The sequence below is a fragment of the Dermacentor variabilis genome, chromosome 2 (genome assembly GCF_050947875.1).
Source record: "Dermacentor variabilis isolate Ectoservices chromosome 2, ASM5094787v1, whole genome shotgun sequence".
Lineage (NCBI taxonomy): Eukaryota > Metazoa > Arthropoda > Arachnida > Ixodida > Ixodidae > Dermacentor > Dermacentor variabilis.
In genome coordinates, this window is record NC_134569.1 from 75,082,862 (window position 1) to 75,110,498 (window position 27,637).

The window sequence follows — 27,637 nt, forward strand, 5'->3', positions numbered from 1 at the left end:
TAAAACGAAGGACCCGGCCGAATTCATATCTACCATGTGTATTGCGAGCACCTGTAGAGCAAAGGCCTCTACAACGAAATTTTCCTGCTGAAAGAATGAATGTAGACGTCCCAGAAGGCTGATTTATTCTTTTACAACAAACGCTCGTAGCGACGACGCCATTTTCCTTCGTAACCGCCACAGAACGGGGTTGCACCTATGAAACGCCAATGTGCGGGAGATTCCGGACCCTGGCTCCGGACACCGCAGTAGTTACGGTAGCCCTTCCGCCCCGCCCCCTCTCCATTTAACCCTCATGATGATCTGCTCGGAAACATCGCCGAGGCTATATCAAGGTCGTGATACAGGTGAAGGTCGATGAAGGCAGCAGTGAGCCTGCAGACTAGCCAATTATTTTCACTAAGTAGGCTATATAGGGGCATTCGACACTCTGCCCAGCTGTAGCTTGTGCCTATACTTGAGCCACTTCCGAATTTCGCCTCTGAGCATGCCGCGTACCTCGTTACCATAACGTAAGCTGCAGTCGCACATTCCGTCGAGCTAAGCGTGCAGAAGAAATTTAGCGACAAAATTCACTAAATATTTCTTGGATTCGTGCTAAAAAATATATATTTGATTTTAACGAACAAGCTTAGCCTGCTCTATGGCGAGTGGTACGGTGCGCTATCTTTACAATGAAGTGATGTGTATAATGAAGGATTCTGGAGGCCGCAAACACTTCGCTATAAAGGCGTTTGACTGTAGCTCCTCCTATCAGTTGGGAGTGCGTGTAGTTACACCAAATGGAGTCGAAGACGCACGTTGATTCCTTCTGCTGATTAGCACACTCAAATATCATTAAAAAAATACAAAATGAAGTCACTTAACTAGGAAATTACACAGTAATCTATTTATATAAAAAAAAAACAATTATGCTTATCCTGCGCACTGTCGGAATAGGTGTACCCGAAACTTTCATGAGCCAGCAAGGCAAAATGGCGCATTATACGACAAGACACACGCTGCATATTTCAGTGACGAACTCATAGATCAGCCATCATGGAGGGCTTTGCAGAGAAAGACGGACCTTTATTCAACATTAGGACGTGTTGAATCACAAGACACGACAAGCTTGACCTTGTAGAAGAGCGCCGCAGCGCGACAGTATATGATAAGAAACACGCAGCGAGTTTCGAGGACGAACACGTCCCCTAACTTCTATCTTCATTGTCAGCTAGAAAGTAAGCGTGTTCACTTCTTGTAACTATATTAACGCGACAGCGTCAACGGCTCCGCCGCTCGAGGCACTTTGCGTGTTTTCGCTGGCTTCTTTCAAGCTCGGAAAAACTTTTATGTAGCACGTATTGAGGAACAGAAAGCTGTATCGGGAGTTTTTCATGTCGCTCTACAAGTTTCTCATTGACACTTTTTACTTAATTATAATATTTGGGAAGTTGACTGATTAATTAAGACCAAATATGTAATTAGGCAGAATGAAAAGAAATAATCTGACTATCTCCAAGCGGCGGCAAATAACATTATCTTCGTTCTGTCCAGCTTCGTAGCATTTGCATATATTTAGATCTTGGGTGCATGATAGTTGGGACACCCTGTATATAGCTGCAACTGAGATATGGTTGTAAATGGCGCAAACGACACTCATGACAATGAAAACGATCGGACTCGCAGGTGCAGTGAGAACATGTAGCGGGAGCTATGAGCACAGAAACTGTCGAAAAGTGGCAATCAGTGGGAATTATTTAGGCTCTGAAGAAGTCTAAACTTGGAGTCGAAAGCGATAGTTATCTTAACGGGCATAGAAATGTATAAAAAGAAGGAAATGCATACGCGCTGTGAAGACTTTGGAATGACACTCCTTGTGACATTGAATTTGATACTAGGGCCTTCCGACATGACTAAATGTGATTATAATACGTGACAGTCGATTTCCTCACAGCTCTCACAGGCCACAGAAGCCGCGTTTGGAAAGTTCACTTTTTGTTTACTTTAATGGTGCTGAAAATAACCAACTGCAAGCGGTGTAGTGAAACCAACTTTCACTAGAAATAAACACATTTTTATGCGTGTTCTGCAAATAAATATATCATTCTATGTGTATGTTTCGGTCATTTATTTATTGCGCCGATTCCAAGCATTTAGATTAAATTGAAACTGCAGAAACGGGTTTCCTTGTTCAGAAATAACTCGGCAGGTAAAGGATTAACGATATGTGAACTCAAATCAAATAAGTCTAGCTGCAACACAGAACATTAGTGGCCCTGCCTCATTGACAAACCAGACACTACAACAATATATTTTATGGTTTCGCACCTACTTACCCACAAAAGTGGACAAAATACATGCGTATTTGGTATAACACAGCTTTCATAACTACACAAATGAAAATGAGCTGGTAACCTAAAGAAGCCAGGGTGAACCTTCACTAATTCGCGAGCGGGTAGCTTCACGCTCAGATGGTTCATGAAACAGAATGCTGTGCCAAGAATCTTGGTCGAAAAGGATGGTGACCGTCATACACAGTGCCTAGGGGAAATGCGTCCAGCAGTATGACAATACCTGCTTTCCTGTTTTTGCTCATGCCACATCGACCGATTAATAGCGATTGAATCATTGATCGAAGAATTGGATAGTTAGAACTGCCCCGCACAAGGCATTATTGGCAAAAAAAAATTGCCTCCAGCGTTTGTGTAATGGGTGCCGCAGTGGTACAGCTGACCTGCCAAGATCCTTCTTTAAAAAAGTGGAAGGGGAGGGGGAGGTGAAGCTTAAGCGTACTCCAAATTTTTGTTGCTAGCTATGCGACGTGTCTAAAACGCCAAGGGTCTCAAAGCAATGGCTTGCACGAAGGAAACTTGTAAAGTCGTTTTCTTCCGCCTTTTTTGGCATGTGTCCGTGGCCTAATTGTTAGAGCATCGAGCCTTTGTGCTGGGGGAAATGCGTTCGAAACCAATCACCGGAAATGCATGTAGTTTCCTCACATATGTGTCTGCGCGTGCGTGTTCGTGCGTGTATGCGTGTGCGCACGTGTCAAGGTCGCCATCAAGATCACATAAACGGCCAGGCAGAAACAAACATACAAACCGAAAAGTTGGGGGACAAGTAAAGTTATCGCTTTAATAAACCAACGGCGTCTACGTTCTGTCGCTGTACCGATTCCGACTTGATGCAACTTCAAAGCTGTGGTATTTGCATTCTTGGCTGATTGGTGAGATTTAATCAACTCAAGGACGGTGAGAGACGTCGTAGTGGAGCCCGTGTGATTATCTTCGAAAGCTTTGTCGGCGGCACGCGAACGTTCTCGCATTCCGTCCCCATTGCGGCGAGTTCGCAGTATACGGTATTCTTGTTTTTAGAAGACTGTATAACTTTTGTTCTGTCTTAAACTCTTAAAAGTTATGTTGACAACGCTTCTCGCATTTGCATGCAAAGTAGCTAGGTAATCTTGACTTGTTGCATTCCATTTCTCGAAGTCGTTTCTACCGCATATCCGGCAGCACCGTCAAAGAAGGTAGCCTTCTGAAACCGTCTGCCATTATTAAGCATAACAATTAGGGTGACCATCTGCTTTTGTTTTTCTTCGCTGTTTATCTATATTTATTTATTTATTATTATTTTTTGGACTGTCTTCATTGACAAGTTACTGCCACTTTCCCGTATGGCGCATGTCTCTTTTTCAACTTCCAGTCTCTTTCGTGCGCCGATCCCGACGGCAATGCCGTCGGCGCTCTTCATTCTCCCCTCTCGCCATAGTACCGTGCGCAGTGACTGCGACGTCAGAACGTGGAACGGAGGAGCGGCGTGAAATGAGACCAGCGGTCGCTCGCTCGCCACTCGCCTTCGCATTTTCATGCCGCGCCCGAACAAATTGCCGACTACAGCGGACTGCGAAGAGCGGAAGAGGAAACGTGCAGAGGGCGTCGGACGGTCATGCACTCGAAAAAGTTTGGATGGCGATTCAACTTGATTGTCGTCGGTCAAACCCTGTCGTTCCAGCGCTGCTCTCACAATAAATTGTACGGTTCATACATTCCATTCCCGACCCCCAACTCACTCATGAAGGCACTGTCTTTCGTCAACGTCAAGTGTGCCTTGAAAATTATCCCAAGTTATTTTATGTTGTGGTTTCTTTTTTTTTTTTTTCTTACCAGGAAGATGAATCGCCCGCCGGAAAAAGACGCTTATGACAGTGCGCGTGCATACGCGAAGCAAAATAATTGAAGCGCCTGCTCGGGTAGGAAATACGCGGCTTGCGTACTTTAAAACTGACTCTTTACTTAGATAGGAAAAAAACAATAAAAGACACACGCTTGCACGGGTACATCGGTGTCGACAAACCACCAGGCAACGTTGCAATTTTTTTTTATTTTGCGCAAGTTTCAACACACACCACAATACACTTAAATACTTGCATACCTTATTCGTGAAGAAACATGTCAGAAATTTGTCCCTACAAGCCATGCTTTGGTTCTGTGTGTATACATTGCTTCACGCCACTGCGAAAGAGGGATTGCGTCGATGAGATGCCACCTAGTTTTCTAAGACGCTCTAGGGCGATGGAAATCACTGTCAAATAACTGATTTCTTTTCATGTGTTGCGCAGTATGAATTCGTAATGTGTGGCATATACAAATGGAGGTTCTCATTTAGAAGGGACAAGTCCTTAAGAGGATCGGCTCCTTCCGCGAAGGCACGTAAGTGTACGCGATGAGACGTCACTAATTTTTCAGGTTGAACGATGTGGGTAGTCCACTTTCTACAAAATAAGGTCGATGACTACGCATCCCATTTCACTTTCAAAGCCATGGTGCCCAAATGCCATTGTGCTGGTCAGGGTAACTCCTGGGGTCTGCCAGTGTAGTCACAGGTGGCACCACCGTCTCGTTGTAGATGGCGAGCTTTTTCAACATCATAGACAAGACCTGTAGGGAGAAAGCTATGTTTAAGGGATGGACACTACGGTCATGTTTTCAGTCAAACCGCGACCTCCACCAGGACACTCTCGACGCAAGGTAAACCTCCTGCGCAGCTATTGTGAAGCCAGGCGCTGAAATTTGCCTTTGCATTTATCGGACAGCCGCTAGTGCTGCGTGCAATGTAGGTTCAGGTGGATGACCTGTAGAGGCAGGCATTATTTGCGAGACAAGTCGCGATGCCCAGATGGCTAACTGAAATGTTCATTAATACAGTTTCTAATTATTCACTTAAGATACACGTTCCAATTGTCAAACTGAAGTCGAGCATTAGAGAAGTCATGTCTACTTACCAAAAATCCTGAGACTATAGCGCTACTTTCTAGAAATCCTTCCCCAAAATCTGCTAAAAATCGCACTGGCGTTTCTCGATCTGCTTGACGCACGGTTTTTGGAAACTGTCAGCTGCAACGCAAATGTATGTCGTAGCACATGTTTAAGACCGATAACCCGAAAATTGTGCTAGCTACGATTTCGGATAAACAAACGCGGCTTCACTACTGATTGGCTTCAATTGTACAATTGCAACAAATGCAATAAAGCGAATAATTAGAAAGGTAATTAAGAGATATTTTTAATAAGCTATCTGGGTAATTGCGATTTTTAGTGCACGTGATTTCCGCCAGAAGGGAACCTGAAAAGGAGTAACAACGCTATCGCTCACAGGCGATTTCTAAAAAAAAAAAGAAAATCTGCTCGAATTAAAAAAATAATGGTCGGTATATCGAAGCGCGGCATGAGAGAGGTTAAAACCCTCCAATGTGCGCGCGTGTGTGCGTTGCCTTTCCTATTTCTCTATTTTGTTCGCGTGTGCGCGTTTTTCTCCACACATGAATGCTCAGGCGCGCTCGCATCTGTGTTCAGAAAAATTAAACTTTCACTTTCTCTTATTTCTCCCTTGTTTCCTTTTTCCTGCCTACGGTGTAGCCGACCAGACGCTCTTAGATTTCCCATTGTCTCTCACTCTCTTTCTCTGCCAATGTGCAATATCCTTTTTTGCCGAACAAGCACCGAAGTATAGCTCTGAAACGTTTTGTTTACCGCATACTTGCATTTAGGGATGGTGTAAAACTTAAATTTCTTGAAATGAAAAGCCCGTCCATAGGACAAAACCCAGCGCATGCAGGGAACACTTACGTCGGGTCGCTCCTTGGCCAAGTTTCGCTGCTCGCACGGGTCATCGAGTATGTCGAAGAGGTAGTAGGTGCCGCCCATTTGGAAGTTGGCGTCCTGAGCATGACCGCACTTGATCGTCGCCTGCAGCCTCCATCTGTCGACGTGCTTGAACACGTCCTTCTTCCCGTAGAATCGCCTCAGCACGGCGGCTGCCTTGGACTGCTTCAGCAGGGCGTCCAGGTCTCCGTACGGTCGGCTACCTCCTGGGACCTCGAAGCGCGCGTCCAGCTCCCCGTCGCTCCCCACGACCAGCTTGAAGTCTCGATAACGCAGAGCAGCTATTCCGGCATTCTGATCGATGTTGTGCAGTATCTCGCTGCGAGGTGACGGCTTGCCGACGACGAGTGAGTGCCACATGTCGATACCGTCGAGAGCACCTAGGCGCTTCACGTCTCCTCCTGTGTGGTCAGATTTTAAAAAATCCTTCAATTTTTTTTTTTTTGGCTCTGTCCCATAGACAGACAGACATAGCATTCAAGTTCCCCAGAGTTACCAGAAAAGTACTTGACACCTCGTAGGTGCGGTGATGAACTCACAAAATCGAGAAAAAAAGTTTACCAGCTTGGCGTCATCTACCGACTCGAGTTTGTAGTGGCCTGCTGTATAGTCCACCGTCCTACTCGCACGTGCGCTCTTTGAAAGAGGTTATGAACCAGATCAAGCGCCCTTCTGCATCTCAGGCTAAGCTTTCAGATTGTAAAGGATAGTTTCTTTCGCTTGCTCACTCTAAAATTCACTATTGGCCAGAAGCGCTCATCAACGCCTCCAATGCAAAGCATCCATCGTTATACACAAAGAAAAGAAGACTCGATGTGCCATGGTGGTACAGTACAACCATGACGCTTGCATCTATTTTTTTCTTATTATTGGTTCGTGCAGACGTGATAACTACAGCAGTAGAAGCGGTTAATCTGAGATCCCACCAACTTCGCTCTCTTTCTGATCGCCAAGCTATAAAGTTCATTCCTCGACGAGACCAGCGTGGGTCCCCCAGTGTCTCTGCTTCCTTTCCAGCAATCTTTCCCGGGTGGAGAAAGCTATTATTCGAAGGCTGGAGTGGCACTGGCAGTGCAGCTGTGGTCTGTGCCGAGGTATCTACAACTGGCAACCCTGTAACGTGTCGTAAGTGCCTGACTCCTGCGTTTATGCGCTTCCGTGGATGTACCCTAGTGGCTGGCACTCGGAATATACAGGCGCAAGATGCTCAGGGAAACCAAACTGATCGAAGCCTAATGTTCCAGAGGACTATGCCCTGTGAACAACGGACAACATATATGCAAGCTCATCGCTGCAATATCTGCATCACACAGGCCTGCATGTGTTTATTTGATGTTCCTTTTACTTCACCTTTGTTGAACGTATGTCTTGCGGTAAATCCTCCAAAACGAAGTGCTGACAATAGGCCCTCAGGAAAAGCACTCATAAACCTCATTCATTATGATATTGTAAATGTTCAAACTATTTTAATAAAACTCTATTCGCCTCTGCTAGTAAACCAGCACGCAAGCGTAAATTATCGCGTGATTTCGATTATGTTTTCACAGTGCCAGCGACGCCTGTTCCTTGCTTTCCGCGCGAGATTTAATGATTTCGAACTACTGCACACTGGATATTGTGGGACCACGATAGGCATCTTTATCAGCGCCGTGCGCAGAACGAAAAACACGAGAAACACACAAGAAAAGGAAACTACGTAAAGAAAAAAGCCAGAGCTGCCAGACGTGAAGACATCGTTCAGAGCTTGTCCTGACCTTGTGTTCCTTTAGGTCCCGTATTTTCCGTTGCCACAGTTCACAGCGAACAAGATCGCCCAATCGAAAAAGCACTGCGTGGTCCGGTTCCAACTTTAGAAAGTCGATTATAAAAACAGAGTACACCTACCGGCGGCTGCGTATAGCGTTGGCAACCAATCGGTGATGTGCATGAGCTGCTGCGACACCTTCCCGCCATGACGAAGCTGAGCACTCCAGATGAACGCGCTTGCACGGATGCCACCTTCCCAAACAGTCTGCTTGGCACCGCGCAAGGGCCAGTTGAAACCGAAGTTGGACACGAATCCCGTGGGGGAGCCACCGTTGTCGCTGCTGAACACGATGATCGTGTTCTTCAGCATGGACTCGGCTTCGAGCGCCTCCAGAACAGCCCCGACGGACTGGTCCAGGGCGTCCACCATCCCTTTTGATTGGCGCAAAGTGTAATCATGGTATACATGCGCGCTATCCGTCGACCTCGTTACATCAAAGTGAGAGAAGCAGCAGGCAGCAGTAGCAGTACATACACTTGGAAATGCCTCAATAACTAAGGAAAAACACCCATCTCAGAAACCTGTATCGTCTTTAAATTGGCTTTTACAGCGCAAGAAACAACACGGATGACAGCGCGGCTGCCAGTTCTGTAGCCTGTATCGCCACAGCTTTCACGCTAAATCTCGCTACTGTAATTATAGAAACATATTTCTTTATATTTGTTTAAACAATACGTTACAGAGCCCAACTGGCGCATAGAGTAATGGGGGCGATGCATGAAAAGTATACATAGAAATCATGAGTGAAAACACCTAGTGTAAGCTTTGCATCATCAAATGACGTAAAAGCGAACAGTCATCATAAACAGCAAATACGTTAGTAAAGGTACAGTTCGCATTTTTATAGTGAGTATACAATGAAGATGCCATACCAGTACAAGCAAACCTATCATTTAAACGCACACATGCACAAACAAAAAAAATAACCTCGCAAAAAAATACACACTCATCAATGAGACAGTAAGCTTGCTAACATACTGGCAAACAGTCATAAAAAAAGAAAACGAATACTATGAATCTTCAAGTATTACAGCCAAAAGTAAAAAAGTGAGTCTGTGCATGCGAGCGGCTGATGCGCTGTTAGAGGTACACGAAAGACAGAAACGGATGTTCTACATACTACTGGCTTATGATGATGATTCCTGCCTTTGCCAGAGATAAATGTATTGCTTCTTCGTTTTGTCATGCGGAAAAAAAAGGTAAAATATGAAACATATTGGCCCGTTACACTTAACTCCAGCGTCGCCTTTCGCGTGTCTTCACTCGCCTGCTACACAACCGGACATTTCCATTGCCAAAGCGGTAACGAATGTCTTTAATTCCTTGAACGCAGCAACAAGCGAGCTGCAGCTCTGAGCTCAAACCTTTCATAAGGAAGCCTATAACATAATGTTTAACACTGCGTCAAGTATGCAAACGTGAGAACAGGGACGCTATAACGTAAAACTATTCCAATCCCTTTTTACTCACCTGACATCAAAGTAACCGCCGACGCAAGCATCGGGTGGTAATCCGCAGCGCTGTTTTATCTGTCCAATGAAACGCTCTTATCGTTTAAAGGAGGTAACTTTTGTTCACTTTCAAAATGAATAATATTGCCTACCTTGACAGGTATTTCTTATCTAATTGTCTGATAAAAGGCGAGGAGCACGCAGAAACGTAGAGTATTATATTGGAACTGAGCTAGCGCCGTGAAAGTTGATAGCTGGATGAGGAGGGTGGTGCCAGTGTCTGCGATTGGCCCGCTTCCCCTTGCTCAGCTTGCAGTGACTGGTCGAAAATAGCAGCGGCGTGCAGCGGAAGGTTAAAATGCCACTAAAATGGATCCGAAGCGAAGAAAAATTAGCAAAGCGATGTCGTATTGCCACGTAATTCTTTTTATTATATGCAAATAAATCTGTTCTCCCTGGTAGCTCCAAGTAGCCAGTGCCAAAGCGATCAGCGGGCACACAATTTCTATTCCTTTCGGGACGGGACCCCCCAGTGTATGCCTATTCCGAAAAAAAAAAGATAGTTTTGTCCGGCATACTACACATCCCTAATGCGTACAGGTCACATTGACGTGAAGGGTTCTCGCGGTTTTGTGACATCGTGTGCCTGTAGGGCGAAGTGGGCGCTGCCCGAATTCTTTTCGTCATATTGTGGAGGACTAATGGTGAAAAAGGTGTCGAATCGTCAATAGTTATTTTTCCTTTGTTTGATCTATTGAAGCATAATCAGTCTGTACCCGTCAAATCAAATGGAGAGTTCTCGCGGTTTTCGTGACGTTGCGTGACGGACAGGCGAACTGAGGGCAGCCCGAAAAATTTTTGAACAGTCGTGGAGGGCTGATTGCTGAAATGGAATAAAAACAGTTTGGAATAGCTTTACGTTACAGAGCCCCAGTCCGCTATCCCGAGAGCTTTCAGCGAACAAAGTCCCATAAGGTGAACGGTAACGCGAGGTGCGCCTAATCTTTATATATGGTTTAAAGGTGGTTATGCCGCTACCATATATAAGTCAGCTTTAAAAATGAGCGGAAAAACAGAAAAAGAAATATCGCCACATGAAAACTAGGTGCAGCATGCCTAATTTATTTATGTATTGAGCTGAACGCCTTTTATTTTATATCGCTTTGTGCGGGATACATATTGTGCAGCATAACGTCAGCAATAAAAAAGGGTTCTATACAAACACCCACGAAAGCATGTGCGTACATTTAAATCCCAGGAACTTACCCGCATAAGTCGTTCTGTCCGGTTGGCCAATGTATGGAAATTTAGCCACGTTTTCCTCCGGGGCTTGCAATGGATTCGGATTTATGCCGCTGTGTGACGCCTGATGTGCCAGGTACAGGAACAGGGGCTACACAGTGCAGGTGCAGCACAGTCACCACGTGATTTGGCAGTGCCAAAAGTTATTAACTTGACAGCAATCACTTGGAAGCACTCGAAAGACACGTATAAACATCTAAAAATGATCATAAACTACAACAAGAAACTGTATGCTTTCGCCTTTGTTCTTGATCCATTCAACGAGAAAGAAATGCTCACTTTTGATTTATCCCTGTTCGATATGATAGAAGCAGCCCGCTCCGTGAACAGAGTGGTAGAATATTTTCCGTCCTCGGTCGTAAGGGGCTGCGTATCGTTCCAGAAGTCAAGGCCTCTCTGACCTTCCTGCGGTGAGACGATCGAGATGCTAGTACCAATATGTTTCTTTACCATACATGGTTCTGGTCAACAAATGGCTAAGGAGCTGCTTCAGGCAAATTTAGTGCGCGTAGCAACAACAACAGAAATAGTCACGTTGAAGTTCCCATCAAATGTATTCTGCTGCGTTTAGAAAACTATGCCTACTACGTCATCAGCTTAAAGTTGCATCCCCTGAACTTAAGTCATTACCTTATACCACCTTTGTACAACCCAAACTGGAATATTCTTGCGTTATTCTTGATGCATTCGCTAAAACTAACAGTAATGCTGTTTACAGGATTCAGAGAAGATCCTTTCGTTTTATTTTTTGCAAATACGACCGTGAAGTGTCTGTAACCGAGTTATTGCGCACTAATGGCTTTCACACCCTTCAAGCAAGACGAAGAATGCTACGACTGAAATTTCTTTACTCAATAATACGCCGTAAACTTTCTTTAGATCCTAGCCCACACCTCACTTTTCCTGCATTTAGAAAAACCCGTCATTCCCACTCTCTTAACCTCTCTCCTTACCTAGCCAGGGGAAACAGACTCTAAGTTTTCACTCCCCCCCCCCCCCCCATAACTATATAGAAGAATGGAATGACATACTTGTGATTATCTTGACTCTTGAAACTCACGTTCTCAATAGTTCATTCTATGTAAACCTGCTGTCTTGTGCTGTTTTGTTTCCGTTCCTAATGTCTCATATTTTTTTTCTTACAATGTTACATTAGCGTTATAGCCTTTTATAAGCATATTTACCACTGTACCTCGCCCCTCCTGCTTGGGCCACAATGCGTGAAGTATGATGTGAATAAAAAATAGCGATACCGTGAAGAAAGTTAACAGAAAGATTTACAAGGTTCCGATCGTCAACATTCGCACTAATGACTCAGAAAAAAGGGGTCAAGTTGGAGACCTCACGCCGAAAATTACCGAGTTTGAATAGTTTACAAACTGCATTTCTGCACAAACAGCGCGCCGAAAAGGAACTAGGAAGGCCTCCCATAAAAGGACAGCTTTGAGTATCTTTGAGTATCACGTGGCAATAAAGTACATGATTTGCTTTTAACCATTTTCTTTTTCTCATACTAATGCGGAATTTCGATGCAATCACGGTATTTACTTTCGTCGCTTCTCTCTGTGCGTATCCCTCATTTGAAACAATTAATTGGGAGAGACTTGCTGGCAGCTATCCTGCCTTCCACCGCCCCCCCCCCCCAAAAGAAAAGCAATAAGCAGCGGGCGCATGGACACCATGAGCGGTCGCTCAAGTGTTGTGTCGTTTACGTAAGTCTTAAACTTATGTAAATGTCTGGGCATCACAAGCAGCTGCCAAGGCGTGTCCGCTAGCACAGTGCTGGCGTTCCAGCGTGGCCGAGAGCTGACATTGCAAGCGCCTATTGTACAAAGCAATACCCTATAGAGTCATGACATGCGCATTCCTTGCATGCGTGTGTGTGTGTGTGTGTGTGTGTGTGTGTGTGTGTGTGTGTGTGTGTGTGTGTGTGTGTGTGTGTGTGTGTGTGTGTGTGTGTGTGTGTGTGTGTGTGTGTGTGTGTGTGTGTGTGTGTGTGTGTGTGTGTGTGTGTGTGTGTGTGTGTGTGTGTGTGTGTGTGTGTGTGTGTGTGTGAGTGAGTGAGTGAGTGAGTGAGTGAGTGAGTGAGTGAGTGAGAGAGAGAGAGAGAGAGAGAGAGAGAGAGAGAGAGAGAGAGAGAGAGAGAAGCGACGTGTTGAACGAACAGCTTGACAGCGGAATCACCTGCGTGAATGCTAAGTTTCTAAGCCTATAGAAGCAGCCGATAACTGGACAACAACACACTTTCACAGTCATTCTTTCACTTCTTCTTACAGAGTTTTAAAAGCGTTTTCACGAGGCTTCAATGAAATGCCTACCCATTCCAAGATGTGGCTGTAGTAGTCGTCAGGCCCAGTGTGTATGCCGCAAAAGCTGTCGAAGCCTCGAAATGTTGGAGTATAATTCAGGCTTTGGTATCCAACGTGCCACTAAAAAGAAAAAGGATGTGTCACCACAGTGAGTTCACGGACTGTATTGAGACACGTGTTAACCGAAACAATTGCATACGTGAGGTAGGGGCAGTAAGGGGAGGGCATGGTTCGTCCAGGATGCTATGGGAGTGCATTATTGGATGAAGGTATACAGCACCTACGGACATTACAGTCTGTGTGAGACTGTTCGCCCTAACTTTGATATACGGCATGTCTGTGTACCTTTCCTAGCATGTGCGTTTCATAGCCCAGATCTTTGAGATACTCGGGCATAATCTTCACGTTCAGGGACAATGCCGCTGGCACTCCGGGCAATATGGCGCTTTCTTGAAAACCTGGGCAAGGAAGAAAAGTCCAAGCGCTCTGTTAAACCAAAAACAACAGAGGCAGTAAAAAGGTGAAAAACAAACACGACTACCACTGCGCGAACTGAAGCATATTAGCAGCATTAATTGTTCACAAAGAGAGAGAGGAAGAGAGAGAGAGAGAGAGAGAGAGAGAGAGAGAGAGAGAGAGAGAGAGAGAGAGAGAGAGAGAGAGAGCGAGAGAGAGAGAGATTAGATTGGAAATTCAGGGAGGTTAACCGGAAAAGAAGCTTCTGGTTGGCTACCATGCACTGGAGGGAGTGGGGCACGAGGAATAAACGGAAAGAAAAGCGGAGAAATAAAGCAAACCCACGACCAGAATATAGAGTAGGTGGGAAACATACGCGAGAATTATTAATAGGCCTCTAGAACGTGAAAACTTCAGTAGTGCCTTGACCGACTTCTCGTGTGACGACCGATTCCATGATAGTCTGCTCCGAAAGCGGCTGGTTGTCAAGACGAACCAACATGGTCGCGAGAGTTGAGTTATTCAAGGGCCGGGGAAAACTCCGGATGATTGGAAAATGAATGCTTCTTTTTTCGTTTTTCTCAGAACAGCGAAAGTGTAAACAGGCCATTAAAATTTCCACATACAGTTATACTTGCATTCTCAGCTGTGCAACATAGCATTCTAGAAGCCAGGACGACAAGAAATTGGCAGAAGAATTTTCAAGTACCTTCATTATACGCTTTCAGTTTCGTTTTGAAAGCGCAGCGTAGCTTTCAGACGTTGCGGAAAATGTAATGCCCTCTAAGTTTTGGCCTGGGGCTGACGTCTGAGACTCCACGCGAAGCCCGTGTAACCGTCAACCTCGGTAAGGCCATTGAACTAATCAGCCGTTGTCACGTGCAGATGCAGATCCTTGGAAGTACTGGCACGTACCCACTCTGGGGGATTGGTCAAGAACCGGTTGGGTCAAAGTAAATTACAAACTAAGAGAGGACAGAATCTTGTAATAGGTAAACTAGAATCGAAAGACAGAGATGTCATAAACTGCGTCATCTTATGAAGCTAAAGAAATTATGTGATAACCATAAAAATAAAACAATTCAAATTCAATTTGGCTGAAAGAAAAGGATGCTTAAAATGTGGAATTTAGAGTTTAAATCTCATTTATCCTAAAACAAAACATTGCATCGCCGCGCTAACCTTGCCGTCGCTGTACCCAAGGACAGTACATTTTTAACTGTTAAATCTACTCCAAGAAGGCGGATTTGTTTTTTTATGGTTCGTATTCGTAAGCTAATAAATAGTGGACAAGAAATTTTAAAAAATTCTACAGTCTCATCTTCCTTACGCATAGGGCCTATACATAGAAACTGAAGATGGTATGCGACAGCGTAGCCGACTAATAGCTGTTTCCATTCTTCTTTGACAGACTACTTATCGAGAGGTACAATAACTGCTTAAAATTCCAGAAACTTGGTGGTACAGAGAATTCTCGCAACATAACTAGCCTCCGATATCTTGCAGCTATGATCAAGCCTGATGTATGGACAACTCGAATGGCTGGGCCAACTGTCGACGCCTGGAAGAGAACGAGACGTTAATTCCATTGTCTTGTCCTTCGCTGCGTAATTATCGCATGCGTTTAAGGATAATAATTATTGCTGGGATAACGGACATAATCTATTTTATGGAATTTCAATTTCTCACGACATTTCTAAAATTTTCTTTAAAGAAAAACTTTATTTTTCTCCCGCTCGTAATTTGCCCAAATGCTGCATCCCTACGAACGACTACCTGTACAGCTTGCGGCAGCGAGGAGATAAACGTTAGCAGCCGTGAGGATAGACTTAATGACCCGAAAGTTCGTTACCTCGCCTTATCCTAACCGTGTTTAGTTGTCTTTTATGTGGCTACAGTGTGACTGGCTGCCAGAGCACACCTGGATAGCGTTCCTGTGTCGACAAGGGACGTAGGCCGACATCCTATTCTCGGTTTACGCACACCGCGCACGTGGGGAAAGCGAAGCGCCGAGGTCGTTGCATCTACGGCGCTACAACGCCCTCTCTTGCACGGTTTCGCGGCGCGCGCATGGAGCGAATGTACATAGCGAATGCGTGCGATGAGCGGAGAGCCGAACGGACCGGTGTGTATGGCGTAGAGACCGCTCAACAGCGACGCCCTGGAAGGCGAGCAGAGCGGTTGCACGTAGTAGTTGTTGAGCGCCATTCCCGTGCAGGCCAGGGCGTCGATGTTGGGCGTCGGGATCTGCGGGGAGCCGTGCATACTCACGTCGGCCCATCCCTGCAGTACACATGTGCGAGACAAGGCGTTAGAACCAGGGTGCATGCATACGCTGTGGCAGGCTTTGCTGTGCTTGTACCACATCTGCGATCCCTTTTTATTGTTTGTTACAGACGCGAAAAAGTGTGCTCTTGCGTCTGTAAGCGGCGTCGGATGACGAGAACAAACAGAAACGTGTAAAAAGAAACGAGGCGTTGAAAGGCGTGCGTAGAAAACGCGTACACAATTTGGAGAAAAAATACCGTAAACGCTTATTTCCTCTGGCGTCAGCGTTCTTGCGTACGTCCTTGCGAACCATAAATCCTTACAAACTATCACGGCATACCACGCTGTCCGTATTTCCCGTATCGGTCCGCCCCTGCATGTTTTACAAGTTCAATAAGTTCAGCTGCAATCTAGGATGACCTTCTCGGATCCCTTCGCCTTTTGCCGGCATACTTTTTCTTTCAGCTAGCGCCATCCGACAGCGGCGAGCACGCGCAGAGGGTGCATGTTCACACACGCACGTTAACAACAGTTCCCTAACATTTTCCTAATGTGGAAATATTATGAATGCAAGGCACATGCGTGTCTTAAGAAGACAGCGTTTATGCTGTTGTCAAAAAAAATAGGGAATTGAACAAAAAGATAGGCAGCAGACAGCAACGATTCCTTAAGCTCTGAACTCAATTACTGCGACAGCAGCCATTATCCCAAAGACCAACGTTTTATATTGGTTTACCTGCTCGTTCCTCAAATAAGTGCGCTCGATCGTCCACTACGGGGGAGTTTACAAGCTTCTTAATATGTTTATGTGAATTATTTTTGCTCGAGCCGGTTTGGCATTTTATTATTCGAATATATTTGATTCAGTCAATCTTATAGTGTGTAGTGTTAATTTCCTTTTCTTTTGTTGTGATAGCACGGTGATATTGCCTTGCGGTGAGTGTAATAATTTTCGAGAACTTGTGAAAAACGGTCATATTTTCTGTTTCCATAATTCAGCAGAAGGACGTCTGAGGATGTATACCTGACCAAAGTGTCGGCTGTGTGGCATTTGAGATGATGTTTCAAATTTCCTTACGCCATTTTGGAAAATTCAGTGTTTGCGTAACAATTGATGTTTAAACTGCTGGCGACGAAACTTCCGACCCCTGTCCTTGTGACCAGTACCCGTTCTTGTTTATGCAATGAGCCATCCTTTCTCAAAATGTTTTATCCGTTTATCTATTTACTGATACACGTTGTCTATCACTACAGCTCACAAAGAACGGCACGACAGACCGCCACATTTAGAAATGGGGGGAACGCGACAGCTATCAAAATTTCGCCAGAAAGCAAGCAGGGCTACATATATATATATATATATATATATATATATATATATATATATATATATCGACTTGCTTCCTGCCTTTGCCTTAGCAATAAGCCCTTCCTGACAGGCGGTGAAAGCTAGCGCATTTCGTAAGCGTACCAAGTCGTCGGCTAAGATGAACACGATGTGGGGTGGTTCCGATTCCTCGAGCGCTCCAACAGTCCAAGTAGCGCAAGCGAGTACGAACAGCAGAAGCGACATCTCGGATAGACGACTGCCCTGCATGCAAGCGAAAACATCAGGCATTACCGCCGCATTTTAATCACTGTGTTTGCGCAGAATTTTTGTTTTTCAGCATGCACCGCCAAGTGTCACTCATATTTGGATGTATAGTACAAGCTAAACTATACATTGACGTAACAAACACAAATTTATGGCGCGTATAACTATAAATAGATCACGTGCGCATGCGCAAGGGCGTTTTTCGTTTAGCAGTAGAGTTACGAAAAGGCAGATGAAGACACGCGTGCACTTCTAAAGTCGCGTAGTGAACGAAAGTAACACTTTTTACAGACAGTTTGAAAATAGCGAAAACATAAGAGCACCGTATAGTGTGGTCAATTATACTTGCAAAACGTAGCCTGGGTAGGTAGTAAGAAATAAACGGAAAACATTACCATTCTATGTGGAGTCGCTGAAAGAATATAAACTTCTCAATAGTCCTCACATGTACTCGTATAAGGATATAACGAACACTTTATGAAAACTGAATGTACTGCTCCGTCACGTTGCTTTGAAAATACATTACTAAAGGGAGCATTATAAGAATGGGAAGAATAAAAAGAACTGACATTTGCGATAAAGAAACTAAATGAATATGGCATGCGGGATGACAGGGGACACGTTTAAGTCGTCAATTCAGTTTATAATGTCAGCTTGCCCAGTTTTCGATACTGCCTTACGGGAGCTCTGCGTTGTCACCTCTAGCATTTGACTGCTGCGCGCACAATCCCAAATTGGAATGGTATTTACACATTTCGTCGTCGTCGTCGTCGTTGTGGTTGCTGTCGCCGTCGTCGTCGTCGTCGAATAATTCGTTTTGAATGCGCGGTTTGCGCCTTCTTTTTTATCAGGTAGAAGACCGACTATCTCTGATAGTAAACATATATAACCTAATTAAACAATATTTGAAACCGAATGAAACCAAATAATTAAATTTGTATAAGCGCATCAATGCTAAGTCCACGCGAAAGCTTTGTGAGTACTATACTTGACGGCCATAAATAACCTATAAAAAAGTGCATTGAATTATATGCCTATCGTGTGCTAAACGGCATTATAATGTCATCGAGTATTAAGACCACGGAAGTTGTGTTAGGTTGCTTAGTTAGAGCTGGACGTAAGTCTGACTGAGAACTTTCTCCACTTTTCGTGCTCAGAGATTTAAAAACGTAAATCTTCGTGCAGGAAGTAAATTCAATAGAGAAGTGTAGGCTCCTTCGTTTTCCACAGTGTTCACATTTCTATGAAGAACAAACATCAATGCGTCTAGCCACGTTGTAACAGAAAGAAAGTCAACGGCAAAACAAACGCCGAATCGCAGCTATCGAGCTCATAATCCCACTGCCTCATTTACGCGTGCTTTTCTTCAACTTACATATGCGCCCATAAACTCCGCCGCTATAGAGCATGCGTCTTGCTTACTGCTCCAATTTTGAGCAAATATGGTGCTACCTTCGTTCAGATGTAGTAACTATAGAATGTAACGCAACAGAGTGGTGATTTGGGAGAGTTGTCCAATAAGATTCAGTTGGAGGACGGCGCTATAGAGCATCTTCATTCATTCTTGTTGTTTTTTCCTTTGCGTAGTGTGCTGACCGCCATTACGACTGTTGTAACCATGGGTATAGGCACCTGCGCATTCTGAATTCTGAAGGCATGGCTTAGCCAAGCGTATACCGATCGGCCAAGTCCTACAACTACGGGGTTTTACGAGCCAAAACCACGATCTGATTATGAGGCACGCCGTAGTGGGGGACTCCGGATTGATTTTGACCACCTGGGGTGCTTTAACGTGCACCTAAATCTAAGTACACGGATTTTTTTATTTTTATTTTTTTGCCATATCGCTCGCATGGAAATGCGGCCGCCGTGACCTGGATTTGATACCGCGACCTCGTGCTTAGCCGGGCAACACCGAAACCACTAAGCAACTTCGGCGGGTCAAGCGGCCAAGTCCTACAAAAATATAGCTGCAGCGTAGTTAAAATGTTTCAAAGTGGCTATGTGTGCAACTACATTTCGCGAAAGTATCATTTGCGTAGCTGTGCGTAACATTTTTGCTAGCTAGACGGTCCAAGTAATAGCTACATATGGTAAGTGGCACCGTAACTACACCTGTACGATGAGCGGAAAATATAAGTGGTGATGTTACACGATCTAGAACGGCTCGCGCGAAGGTGCATTTCTAAGTTTTCCATCTGCTTTCGAACGTTTCATCGTCGACTTCTATTCGACTTATGTTATCCAAACGCATCCAAGCCGCAAAAATTTCCAAGAAATCGTAGAGCAATTATGAATAATGTCTTATTACCTGCCTGTCTGCCTCCGTTGACGGCTCGACGCTTGCTGGATTCCGCGATCCGGTTCTCGAGAGAAGCGACAGCTTTGTGCGCCTGCTGCGACCGGTTCGCGGATGATGTTTAAGACATGGCCGAAACAACGCAATTTATGCCCCACGCGCTCCCCATACCGCACCCGGCACGAAGTGAAAACCAATCGTACGCTGAAAACAAGTGTTTCGAGCTCTGCAACACAGGATTTCCTCGCAACAAACGCGGTGTCGCACGGCGACGTCGAACCCGGCATGCGGTGGGGCCACGCATGCCTTGCACTCCCGCACGAAGCAATCACTCGTTTCACTGCACCTGGCTGTCGTACTTTGAACTGAGCAACGAATAAATTCACTGCGACGTTGTTTGTCCGTCCACCACGTTATTACTGGCGCCCATCACAACACTACAGTTACGCAAAGCTTCCTGCATGCGGCCTGCTCTAAATGCGATAGAATTTAACGGGACTCTACGATTGTATAGCTTGATTTCTCCGTACACGCGTGTGTGAAGTGGTGGAAATTTGGGCACCTTGAGTTTACTCGATCGCGTCTGTTGTGGGCCGAATAAAGTTGTTTCACTCACTTTGCTCCACGATATTTCACATTTGTAGCGATGGAAGAACACGACAAAATGATCGAAACACATTGCGCATTGCACTACGTTTCGTCCTCGTGCTGTCGTTGTGTTCACCCTGCGCTACAAACATCGAAGGTCATATATGCTGCGTGTTTGGGACGTGTGTGCGTATGTATGCGTGCCTTCTTATCTTTCGCCCTCGACATATATGAAAGCACGGCGAGCCTTCGGCGCGGCTAACCTCTCTGCAGTTCTTCATTAAAGCCATCATTATACATTCCTCCCATTGCATAGTAGTGACCTTGACTTGCAATTGACCTAAATTTTGAGCAAAGCTGCCATGGCAAATAGGATTAATGCTATTTTGTAGAGGCATACGTAAGCACAACAGCTGTTCACGGCGTATACATAAGCTCAACATGCATCAAGGACGCCCGGGCCGGCAGAACAGGACGCCCACTTCATTCGTTGGCACCGATGTTCTTACGACCAATGTGAAGAGTAAAATAGTGTATTCACGATGTCCTTCACAGATGTGCAGCCACCAATGTCAATACGCGCGCAAATGACTCAAGCATTTGAGGCTGCAGCGGTATGTACCGTGTCGATGGTGGGTGGGTTTCTATACTGATGGTATACATACTCACTTTCGGGGACTAGTCAAGAGTCAGACGGCATTAGAAGTTACGTTTAGTATTTACTAAAAACAACACAAATCTTGAGGAAGAATCGAAGGAATGAAAAACAACATTATATACTGAGAATTTATCAAGAAATTGTCATGAAACAAATAGAAATTAATTCATGGCTGAGTAAGCATTCCTACGGCAGCGTCCAACAGAAGAAGCTCCCAGAGAAAATGTCCAGAATTGAACAATTTACTCCAAGTTGTCTAAACGGCGACAGAATAATAAAAGAATCACCGCCCAAGCACTCCGTACAGATGGTTAACCAGCGAAGCTGAAATGCGCGGCCCCGTTGTTTATCACAGGATTAGTCCTGGCGCTTCATTAAACGACGGCTTCGTAGGCTGCCGGATCCTACGTACGCCGTTGCTGCTTGCGCACGGCTGCAGGATCCTGTTCTTGTGCTCGGACTTCAGCATCGACACGGCCTAGACGAGCTCGTTCACGGTTTTGCTCGCAGCGTTGCTGATAGAAAGCTACCTGTTCCTGAGGAGTACGTATGACTCGTGGCCTACCAATTTCGGAGCCGGAAACTGCTGCGCGCGCGCTCGGCTGCGACGGACAGCAACGACGTCACTACTAGCGCAGCTCATCCAACAACATAGCACAAGGCCCATTCACTCCCATCCATGACATCATGTTACCTGGCCAGACCGCCATAGAATCTAATGGGGATGCTCCCGAGTAGGCAACAGCGATTTTGACGTCACCGCTTTCATCACGCCAGCCTTGTCAATGGAAATTTCAGGCCAGATAGCGTGACGTCATGGGTCGTAGTAAACAGGCCTTGCGCTATCTAGGTGATGATGGCTAATCGCGCGCCTCTCTTTTTCACGCATGCACATCGGGTTGCGCCGTAGGAGCTTTCGGCGTACAGACGACCGACAGTTGGACGGACGACCGAATCGGCTAGCCATATACAGCTTCGCTGTAAAAACCTCGCAGGATGAATTTTCTTTTTAAGCTTCCTGGGTAACCATTTATGTTCCGTAAATGCCCATGGAACATGATGTTCTAAACATTGCACACATCCTATAGATATCTAGATTTATCCAAACAACATTACAAATACATACCATGGATAAATCCCAGTCAGATCACGTTGCTGAAATTTCGTAAGGTTGTCGCCGCTAGGAAAAAGGGACCTCAAACAGATGATATCTTTAGACAAGCAGAGGTTCGTAGAACCTCTAGCGGATCTTTGCGGTTCACGCTATCGAGGCACATTTACAGGTGCTACAGCAGATGTACTCTAGAAAAATTAAATGCGAACACCTGAGCGTGTGGCCGAAGGCTAACTGAAGGTAGTGTTCGGCCTCGGCCAGTCATAATTGTAGACATGCACGCACATGTGTGACTGTCCCGTATATCAAATGCCCATGCGGAGTGCTTGCTCTACTGAATACTGCTTAGAAAAAGTTTATTTGCAGTATTTACAAGACAGCATAAAAGCAATCATGCGTTCAACACTATGTAAAAAGACAATACAGAACTATACACTGTGAAACAGACACTTTACATGTATGATAATAAGGAACATTGCTTATAATACAGGGAAATGAAATTGGAAATGGTAACCTGAAGTTTCAATTGAAGTGGCATACTTATCGCCACTCCGGACGGAAGACTAGATGCACTCGGCCGTTCTGAACACAAACAAACGGGCACGACCAGTGGCGAAGAAACTCCTATTCCCCGAGGATGAGAAGCTCATCCGACAGGAAAGCAATCACCTCTAGCCTCAAGCGCCCCATTATGGGCCACATTGCTCGACGGCGACAGTTACCTGCCACTGCTTCACAGCGATTACGCCAAAGGCTGAACAGGGCTGCCACGAGCAAAAGGCCCTCGAAGCGCCCGCGCGGAAACCTTCCGCTCGATACAAATTCCCGGACGCCCTGGCCTCGAAACCCTGCAAGGACGGCGTGCCAAAATACACGTGCGACAACGCACTTGATTGTTGCATGTCTGTCTCCACCGACGTGCAGCTGGGACATGTGGAGACACGTACCACGCCCCAGCGCTCTAGCATGTCCCGGGTTGGGAGCAGTCCCCAGAAGAATCTCCAAATAAAATCGCTAAGGTGGCCAGGCAGCATGGCCGTGGCAATGCGCTTCCATTGAAATCGATGCGTTATGGTACGCCGGTCAGGGGGCACCAAGGGAAGCAGGACAGCGCCCATTATTTCTACGACCTTGTCAAAGCAGAGGTCGACGTCCGGGCACGTGGCTGACATATGTCTGCGGAAGGCTACGCTTGTCCTGTATATACACTGCAGGCGCATCCGCCGACTGCGGTCCACGATTCACGGGGATCATCGGAAGTAAAACCCGCAATGAAGTGCCAAGGAACTACCTTGCAAGGGTCTGCGCGGGGGTGCCACCATTGGCCAGGGTCCACATTAAAGTGCGCAGTAATAGTATGGAGGCTGTAACTGAAACATTCAGAAAGGTGAAAGCGCCGCGGGGCTGGGCTAACGCCGGTCGCGCCAATAGCTCAGTGCCACCCGCCTAGAAAAACGAGTTGGCACTGCTTTGCACACTCCTCAAGACACGAAAAAAAAAGGGGGGGGGGGGGGGCTTAACAACGTGGCACAGGTACCAAAAGCTTCCTAAGAAAACAGACTGTATAAGGTAACGCAGCTCGAGAAGAGGCAAGTCGAAATCACGGGGTGCCTGAACGTTGCTCTTCAATGTATTTATGACAGGCATCCACATGCCATCCCAAATGCCTAATGTATCAAAAAACCCAAAATCTTTATTTTAGGATGCCACTGTAATGGCGAGGCGATGTGGAGACGTGCGTCTGGAGAACCAATGAAAAGATATTTGCTTTGGGAATAATTTAACCTTGCACCAGATATTGAACCACAGTCCTGAAATGTGTTTAGGGCATACAGAAGCGTTGTAGACATACAACGTTGTATGTTCGTTGTAGATATACAGTGTAATGTCATCCGCATATGCCGTTACTTCGACGAATGAGTTGCCGGGTAGCGGCAGACCTCTAATCTGCGGATGACGTTCTAAGGCTATTAAGTATGGTTCGAGGGATAAAATAACCAAAGTGGAGATAGAGGGCAGCCCTGACGGACCCCTCTCGCAACGGGGAAGGGCCTAATTTCGCGTGAGTCTAGAAACAATGTGCTTTCTATATTGGTATACATTGCTCTGTTCAGATGAATAAAACTTTGGGGGAAACCGAAAGCTTCTAATGTGCCAAATATATATTCGTGTTCTATGTAGTCGAATGCTTTTTCCTGGTCCAGAGAGACCAACAGACTTTGACTACGGCGACCGATTGTGTACTGTATTATGTCCCGTGTGACAGTATGTATTTCGCGGCCCGGTACCAAGCACCCCTGGTGCCACGCAATAAGCGACGGGAAGATATTGCTGAGCCGGCGAACAATTACACAGGCTAAAATTTTATAATCAGCGTTTAGCAGAGTGATGGGACGCCGATCGTCGGGGTGCGTTGATGTGGGTTCTTTCTTGGGAATAAGTGTAATACGGCATTTACCGAAGAAAACCGGCAAGGTGCGATCTTCAAAGCACCGTCCTTGTACTCGCGTAAGCAAGGATCCAATGGCATCCCAGAACTCCGAATAGAATTCTACAGGGAGACCGTCCGGGCCTGGGGCCGCCCAATGCTTCATTACATCTAGCGTTCCCTTGATCTCGTCACTGGATGGCGGAGCAAGGAGCGCTTCCCGCGATTGGCTGGCAGCGCGTGGCAGTGCGCCCAGCAGAGGATGAGCGGACGCTTGGGCAGCGTCGATAGAGAGAGTCCTTTGTGCCACGGCTCTGAAATGCACGACAAAGTCGTCCAAATCGCGGGCACCGACATCATGCGAGGCGTCCGAGTCCAAGGAATGGGCCGGTAATCCCGCCGGACGAATAAATTCGCGGCGTGCGTATCTGAGAACTTCGGGGTGCCCACACGGCGCACGCCTACAGCGCCAAGCGGCAGCTGACAGCGAGGAAGCGCGCACTAGCCGCTGGTAGCGTTCGACGAGCTCGTACTTCCACGCGTACATAACGGCCGTCGGATGCGGGCTGCGCTGAAGCGATGCGCAACTTTGTCACCAACGCCGTCATTTCCCCGGTGACGCGAGCCCGGAGCGCTCGCCCCGACGCACTGCAGTGATGACGCCACTGCTCTTTTAACACATCCCAGTCATGTGGATCAGCTCCGACAAGCGACGCCTTAACAGCTAGCAGTAATCCAGTTTTGGAGCCAAGGTAGTGTAGGACACGGCAGTCGAGACGCCATGGGCCTCGAGCTGACGGAGACCCTGAGGGCAGCTCTAATACTAGCTCGAAGGGGCGATGGTCGCTTACATATACTGGTGAAGGTGGGAGTGAACGCACCTCAGCAACATGGACGTAGCCAGTAAGACATCGCGGTACATAGGCTCTGTCCAACCTACTCGATGGTGCCCCACGACGCCACGACGTACTACCGTGGAGCAGTTCGTACGTGTCAAGGAGCGCAAACTGCTGCACCAGCCGACCTAGCTCCCTAGCGTTGCCGTTTGGCCTGCCCCTGCCAGTGCCCTGGACATCTGCATCCGAATCGAGTACACAATTGAAGTCGCCCAAAAGAATTACCGGACGCGAACCTAGAAAATATACATCCGATGAATTGAAAAGGGTATTAGAATTCGAAGACCGCACCAGACCATAAATGCACAGTGATCGGATGCGTACAGAGAGAAATGTGCATTCGAATGCCAGCACGTGTCCGAGCGCGTCGAAGGTTACGTGATGGTCGCGCAATAGATTGCGGTTAAAAACAAGCACTCACACACCGCTTGAATACGTGGTGGCGTACGAAAAGAAGCAGTCAATATTGAAAGCGCGCTTGAACATCAAGACATCGCTTAGCTTAAAGAAATTTGTTTCTTGCAGGAAGAGGAGGTCGCAAGGCGACGAACGGGCGAAGGTGACCACCTCTGCCTGCTTTTGGACACTACGGAAACCATGCACAGGCATTAAAAGTGATCACTCTGAGGTGAAGATCCATACTGCTAGAGAATTATTAGGGTACCTTTAACTGTCAGGGTTCAATTGCGCCGAAATCAGCGCAGAAAGTCTCACTTCTTCCGCGCTGGCGACCCGGCAGAAGCACGAGGCTTCCGGGGTCGAGAGGAAGCCCTCAATGGGCCCGTTATGGGACAGAATGTCCCCTGGGTGGAGCCGTAGTGCCTTTTCGTGCCAGCCAATGCCAGCGGTGGTGAGGGAGGGTGGTACAAAAATGTCCGGGCTGCAACCGCTCAAGTCACTAGGAGTACTGTCCTCGATTCTTGTCGACGACGCACACACAGGGACGCCGCGTCGTCATCCTGGCCTGCATGCCGTCTCATCGATCAGAAAACGGCACGCCACAGAGTCTACGGACAAACAAGGCGACAACACGGCCTCTGGGGCGTTGTCCTCTGTGAGCTCTCGCGATGCAAGAGGCTCGACGCGGTGTTCACCGGCTATCTCCTGGGTACACGGTGTTTTGGCCGGTTCCAGAACACTTCCGCCGTTCTCCTGTTCGGGGGACGCTGCCGGCGTTCCAGCTGGTGACACTTGTAGCACGTCTTACTGGGCGGAAGTTAACGCAGCTGGCGAATCGGTCGGTTGATCAGGTGCGTGCGTACTCGACTGAAGCGGCGGAAAGTTCTTCGACGCCGCGTCCGAGTATATTCGCCGCAGGGAGCAGAGGACTGTTGCGTGCGGGTCTCCATGCACAGCCGCGGCACGGTAGAACGCAGCCCTTGCCGATGTGGCCATAGATGCCGCACATTCCGCAGAAAGGTGCCGTGCACTGCACACGGAAACAGCTCGAAGACCGACAACGCCAACAGACGCGCTGCATTCCTTTGTAGTCGCAGGTCACGCGGTGGCCTGCCACTTTCAGGTATTTGGGTACTAGTGAGCCGGGCTTCATCTCGATGCAGACATAGCGCGTTCCGGTGGTGACAGTGGGACGCGAGCCTATCACACCACGGCTGATGTGAAGTACTTTGCCGTACGGCGACAGCGCTTGAGCCAAGGTTTCACTGGAAACACGGCACGGGAGAAACATGACGGTCACTTGGGTGACTTGCGGGCTCAGGGGCACGATGGAGACGCGTTCCTCCCCGATGACGAGGCTGGCAGCGCCGACGATTTTAGCCATCGCGGCTTCGCTCTTCACGGTGACTTGGTATAGTTGCGTTCACCGAAGTGCTGGACGCAATGTACACCTCCTCCAGGGCTACTATCGAAGCCGTCGCGTCAACGACGTCTTCGGGACTTGTCCCCTCAGGGACCACAGCCACAGAGAAAGCCACAACATCGTTCAGAATGCTTCAAACAAACACGTACCCTACGCAGAACAGACTCCACCACTACATGCCTGACCTATACAAAACATCATATTGCGACAATTGCCATAGAACACTAGACGTACATCACTTGCTCTGGCCGTGTGGTCGGACCCACGCAAACAAGGATCAAGACTCCGCCAGGCTACAAGACGCATTACGCAGCACGGACCTGGCGGAGCAGCTCTGGGCCGTCCAGCGAGCCCACGATGCGGCCAGGGAGTTACAACTCCCGGTCCCAACGTGGGAGTAGCCCGCTCTATGGGACCTTGCGCCCCGTAGCTCGCAGGACCTTTCTATAAAGTTACTCCATCCATCCATCCACAACATCGAAGGCATAGGCCTTCTGGGGTG

The 27,637-nt window shown here is 46.9% G+C and overlaps 1 protein-coding gene across 1 annotated transcript; it reads right to left on the minus strand.

Annotated features, from left to right (window-relative positions):
- Positions 1-4,793: 4,793 nt before the first annotated feature.
- On the minus strand, positions 4,794-27,096 carry LOC142570351 (arylsulfatase B-like). Its single transcript, XM_075678738.1, has 11 exons — positions 26,781-27,096; positions 25,299-25,492; positions 17,208-17,327; positions 15,554-15,751; positions 13,358-13,498; positions 13,022-13,132; positions 10,983-11,108; positions 10,668-10,794; positions 8,028-8,321; positions 6,108-6,544; positions 4,794-4,919 (listed from the first exon to the last, which is right to left on the minus strand). The coding sequence occupies exons 1-11, from the start codon at positions 27,094-27,096 to the stop codon at positions 4,794-4,796; spliced, it is 2,190 nt and encodes a 729-aa protein (XP_075534853.1).
- Positions 27,097-27,637: the final 541 nt, after the last annotated feature.

Coding starts and splice junctions, on each gene's coding strand:
- LOC142570351 (XM_075678738.1), bottom strand. CDS start 27,096: ATGGCTAAAATCGTCGGCGCTGCCAGCCTCGTCATCGGGGAGGAACGC. Junction 17,328..25,298: donor GCTACGTCCATGTTGCTGAG/GTGCGTTCACTC, acceptor GCTTGCATGCAG/GGCAGTCGTCTATCCGAGAT. Junction 6,545..8,027: donor AACGCTATACGCAGCCGCCG/GTAGGTGTACTC, acceptor CTGACCACACAG/GAGGAGACGTGAAGCGCCTA.